The sequence below is a fragment of the Solanum stenotomum genome, unplaced genomic scaffold, assembly GCF_019186545.1.
Source record: "Solanum stenotomum isolate F172 unplaced genomic scaffold, ASM1918654v1 scaffold30210, whole genome shotgun sequence".
NCBI lineage: Eukaryota > Viridiplantae > Streptophyta > Magnoliopsida > Solanales > Solanaceae > Solanum > Solanum stenotomum.
In genome coordinates, this window is record NW_026030868.1 from 14,763 (window position 1) to 20,369 (window position 5,607).

Consider the following 5,607-nt stretch of genomic DNA (forward strand, 5'->3'; position numbering starts at 1 on the left):
GATCATCCTGAGCTAGGAGTTATGACTGCTCAAAGTTGGCCAAAAACTCACTGATTTCCCACACTTAACCAAATTTCCAGGTTCTGAACTTTTTCCAAAAGTGACTACTTCCAATTTCAAGCTACTTCATATTCATTTTAAATTGTCAGATGTAACACAATTAAAATGAAATTACATAAAAACCCCTCATAGAACCTCATTATAAAGTCAACACAAAGTCATAGGCTCTTGCTTAACCTATCATTTTCCGAGTCGTTACACCCAGTTTAGCACCAGATTTGTTTCTTCACACCTAACAAGAACTCTGTCAAGATTAGTCAAGGAAAGTTCAAAAGACTCACCAAACACCGAGAAGTCATCCATGAACACTTCAACAAAATCCTCCACAATATCATGGACGATTGCCATCATACATCTCTGAAATGTGGCTGGGGCATTGCACAAGCCGAATGGCATGCGCTTGCATGCATACATGCCATACGGGCAAGCGAATGTATTATTCTCCTGATCTTCTGGTGCAATGATGATCTGATTATACCCTAAATAATCATCAAGGAAACAATTGTATTCCTGACCTGCCATCCTATCCAACATTTGATCAATGAAAGGTACCGGATAATGGTCCTTTCTGGTGGTGTCATTCAACTTTCTGTAGTCCATGCAAATCCGCCACCCAGTCACTGTTCTTGTGGGGATCAACTTATTCTTCTCATTTGTTACCACCGTCATTCCGCCCTTCTTGGGCACACACTGTACTGGACTTACCCATTTGCTGTTTGATATTGGGTACACAATCCCTGCATCCAGCCACTTGATTACCACTTTTCTCACCTCATCCTTCATCAATGGATTTAGTCTCTGCTGATGCTGTGCACTCGGCTTATGCCCTTCCTCCATGTATATTTTATGCATGCATAGTGCGGGACTAATACCATGGATGTCGGACATTTGCCACCCCAAAGCTGCTTTCCTCTTTTTCAAGATGATTAATGTTGCTACCACCTGTTCATCAGATAATGTTGCAGACAAAATAACCTGTAAAGTTTTTATCTTCACCCAAAAATGCATACCTGAGGTGGGCTGGCAATGCTTTTAACTCCACCTTGGGTGCTTCTTCAATGAAGGGCTTTGGTGGAGGACCCAACACCCTATTTAGAGGCTCCCATCGCTTTCCAGATGTACCTATAAGTTCCATATCAAGAAATTGCACAATTTCCTGTGCCTCAACATCCCCATAAATATCATCCCCACTAACACTCGCTCTAGAGGGTCCTTAGATGCAATGTAGCGAGCTTCTGCCTCAAGATCTATCTCAGTTATGGCAGCCAACTCTTCATACACAACTGGCAGTTTTAAAGCTTTATACACGTCGAAAACCTCCACCATATCATGGGCCTGCATAGTGAGTTGCCCAGCTGCTACATCTATCATCGCCCTCCCAGTAGCCAAGAAAGGTCTTCCTAGGATGAATGGGACCTCAGGGTCTGGCTCAATGTTTAGCACAATAAAATCTACTCGGAAAATCAATGATCCTACTTGCACTAACACATCCTCTAAAACACCCTCAGGCCTAGCTATAGATCTATCAGCCAACTGTAAGATAATAGTAGTAGGTTTAGGACTACCCAACCCTAACTTTTTGTGCAAAGATGTCGGCATCAAGTTTATACTAGCTCCTAGATCACACAATCCTAGCGCATGAATGATCTGCCCTATAGTGATCTGAACCGTAAAGCTACCCGAATCTTTCAATTTAGTGGGAAACTTATTTTGGATTCTGGAGCTGCACTCTTCAGTAAGTGCAACAGTCTCATATTCTTTCAGCCTCCTTTTATTCACCACAATCTCCTTCACGTATTTCGCATACTTGGGTATATCCTCCAAAACATCTACCAATGGCAAGTTAATATGAACTTGTTTCAAAAGAGAGAGGAACTTACCAAAACATTCATCCTCCTTCTGTTTCTTGAACTTTTGAGGGAATGAAAGAGGTGGTTTCAAAATTGGTTGCACTCTTTCTTCTTGTGCAACAACTTCGCCCTCTTTGGGTTCACTCTTTTATACACAACATCAATGCTTCTTTTCTTAGGAGCTAACTCCTCCAATTGTAAACCACTGCGAGTACCTACTGCATTTACTTGCTTGGGATTTGGGTCAGTGCTACCCGGCAAACCTCCTTGTGGTCGTGAGTTCTAGGCGTTAGCCAACTATACGAATTGCTTCTCCAGATTCTATATAGCTAACTGATTGTTTCTTGCATCAACAACTAATTGGGCTTGATCAACCATAATCTTTTTTATTCTGATGCTTCACATTCGGGTTTGGTTGTTGTGTTGATGCATGATAGGAATGTCATAGCTTATGCATCACGACAGCTGAAGGTACATGAGAGAAATTACCCGACACATGATTTGGAGTTGGCAGCGGTAGTGTTTGCTCTTAAGATTTGGCGGCATTACCTTTATGGTGTCAAGTGTGAGGTGTTTACTAACCATCATAGTCTGCAGCATGTATTCACTCAAAAGGATCTAAATTTAAGACATTGAAGGTGGATGGAGTTACTTAAGGATTACGATGCCACCATCCAGTATCCGGGTAAGGCTAACGTGGTGGCAGACGCTTTGAGCCGAAAGGCGGTAAGTATGGGTAGTCTAGCTTGTTTGGGTGTATCCAAGCGACCTTGGCTAAGGAGATTCAAACCTTGGAGTCTAAGTTCATGCAACTAGGGGTGTACAAGTCAAACTGTAAAGTCAAACCGAACCGACAAACCAAATCAAATCGAAAAAAAAACCGATTTGTGGTTTGGTTTGGCAGTTGAAAAAAATCCGATCACTCTTGGTTTGGTTTGGTATTAAAAGAAAAAAAGTCAAACCGAACCCAAATCAAACCGACATAATATATATTATTTATAATCTACTTTGTTAATATATTTTTAATTAATTTATAGTTTTCAATGTTTATATATTTTATTTCAAATTTGGGTTTGTAAAATTTTGTAAATATTATATATATAATTTTATTTTATTTATAGATAAAAAATATTATTTATAATCTACTTTGTTAATATATTTTTAGTTAGTTTATAATTTTCAATGTTTATATATTTTAATTTGGGCTTGTAAAATTTGTCCATATTGGAAAAATTACTTGAATAGGTACCTTTTAATAAATAATTATTGATTTTAGTGATATTTTTTAATTTATTACCGTTTATAGCAATATATAACAATACTATGATAAATCTGCAATATGTATTAAAAGAGAATTATGTATGTGATATATATATGTATTATAACCGTTTTAAAATATATTATGTTTGTTTGGTAAGAAATTGACACATTGTATTATTAATGTATTAAAATGTGTGATAAATGTATTATTCATCAATAAAACTTGTATTATATATGTTTTGTAAATTGTTCTATGTAATATGTATTAAAACTGTATTATAAATGTATTAAAAGTGATCAAGTGAAAAAATAATATTATTGCTATAAATGGTAAATATTTTCTTAATATAGTATATTTATGTAAGTTTCCCATATTTTATTTTGTATTAAGATCCGAAGTTACAATTATCTTGTTATAGTTTTTCACATTCGAAGTTAACAATTTACTTTGTAGATATTTCGTTTTGTATTCAGTTTGACTGTATCGTTTAACCTTATTAATTTAACATAATGAACGTTGATATTTCAAAAAATATATATTTTGTACTCAAGTAAATTACCGTCTTTACAAAAATTTCTATTCATTAACATTTCTTAAGTTTAGCTTATCACACAGGTAAGTGAAAATATACTTGATCTCTTTTTCAAATACCGTATAGTTGTAAAAAATAAAAAAATAGAAAGAACCAAATAAAACCGAAATAGAAAAAACCGACTTTGCATGGTTTGATTTGGTTTTTAAATTTAATAAACTGACGTAATTGGTTTAGTTTTTTTTTAATGAAAAAACAAACCAAACCGACCTATGTACACCCCTACATGCAACTGGGCATCTCAGAGAAAGGTGGGGTGTTAGCTAGCATTGAGGTTAGACCCACTTTCATTGAGGAGATCAAGGCCAAGAAGTTTGAGGATGATAGTTTGAATGAGCTTAGAAGGAAAACGGAATCTGGTAAGGCACAAGATGTGGTTCTTTATGCGGGTGGTGTGCTTAGCTTTAAGGGGAGAATTTGTTTTCCCCGAGTGGATGACTTGATTCAGAAGATGTTGACAGAATCTGATGGTTCACAGAATTCCATTCATCTGGGTGTGACCAAGATGTACTGAGATTTGAAGCGACTTTATTGGTGGCCTGGCATGAAGAAATACATAGCTGAGTTTGTGGCTAAGTGCCAAAAGTGTCAGCAGGTAAAGTATGAGATCAAAGGCCTAGAGGTTTGCTGCCAAGAATGCTAATTTCGGAATGGAAGTGGGAAAGGATAACTATGGATTTTATTGTTGGTCTCCCCAAGACCTTGGGGAAGTTTGATTCCATTTGGGTAGTGGTTGATAGGTTGACTAAGTCAACCCATTTCATTCCAGTCAGTGTAGACTATAATGCTCAACATTTGGCTAAGGTATATGTGAAAGAGATAGTGAGGCTGCACAGAGTGCCCCTTTTTATCATCTTAGACTGTAATACGCAATTCACATCCAAGTTTTCGAAAAAAATTACATGATGAGTTGGGCACTCAAGATTTCCATCCACAGACAGATTGCCAGTCTGAGAGAACTAATCAAGTGTTGGAGGACATATTGAGGGAATGTGTAATCGAATTTGGAGGGCATTGGGATAACTTCCTACCCTTGTGTGAGTTCTCCTATATTAACAGTTACCACTACAACATTGATATGGCACCATTTGAGGCACTTTATGGGATGGGATGTAGATCACCCATAAGGTGGTTTCAGGCTTGAGATGTGAAACCTTTGGGGGTTGATTTGGTGAAAGATGCTCAGGATAAGGTGAGAAGTATCCAAGCTAAGCTTCTAGCAACCCAGAGTCAACAAAAAAAGTATGCGGACCATAAGGTAAGGGATATGGCCTTTCAGGCTGGTGAACAAGTTATTCTAAGGGTGTCACCCATAAATGAGTAATGAGATTCAGTAAGAAGGGCAAGCTTAGTCCTCGATACATTGGGCTATTTGAGATCCTTGACTGTGTAGGGTAGGGCATATAGATTGGCTTTATAGCCTAACCAATCTGGAGTCCATCCAGTGTTCCATGTTGAAGAAGTATCATGGGGGCGGAGATTACATCATAAAGTGAGACTTAGTTTTGTTAGACAAAGACCTTCAGTATGAAGAGGAACTGGTTGCACTTCTGGATCACAATGTACGAAAGTTGAGGACCAAGGAAATAAAGTCTGTGAAAGTTTAATGGAAGCATCATCTGGTTGAGGAAGTTACTTGGGAAACCGAGAAGGACATGCGATACAAGTATCCCTAATTATTTGAAGATTCATGTACTAGTCTTCTCTTATCTTAGCCCATTTCTCTTAGTTTTTTCACTCGGGGACGAGTGATGGGTAAATTGGTATATATTGTAATGACGTGTTCCCATCGTTTTGGAAAAGCCAATGGGAAAAGATTTTGGGCCAGAAAACTTTTTTGTAGT

At 37.5% G+C, this 5,607-nt stretch overlaps 1 protein-coding gene across 1 annotated transcript in view; it reads right to left on the reverse strand.

Moving 5' to 3' along the window:
- The window catches only part of LOC125851820 (uncharacterized), a 6,840-nt gene extending 4,330 nt beyond the window's left edge, over positions 1 to 2,510 (reverse strand). Inside the window, exons 1-4 of the mRNA XM_049531552.1 lie at positions 2,493 to 2,510; positions 1,258 to 2,055; positions 1,103 to 1,216; positions 274 to 1,002 (exon numbers count right to left, since the gene is read on the reverse strand). Of these exons, the coding sequence (XP_049387509.1) occupies positions 274 to 1,002; positions 1,103 to 1,216; positions 1,258 to 2,055; positions 2,493 to 2,510 (1,659 nt within the window). The remainder of the gene's footprint in view (positions 1 to 273; positions 1,003 to 1,102; positions 1,217 to 1,257; positions 2,056 to 2,492) is intronic.
- Between the last annotated feature and the right edge of the window lie 3,097 nt (positions 2,511 to 5,607).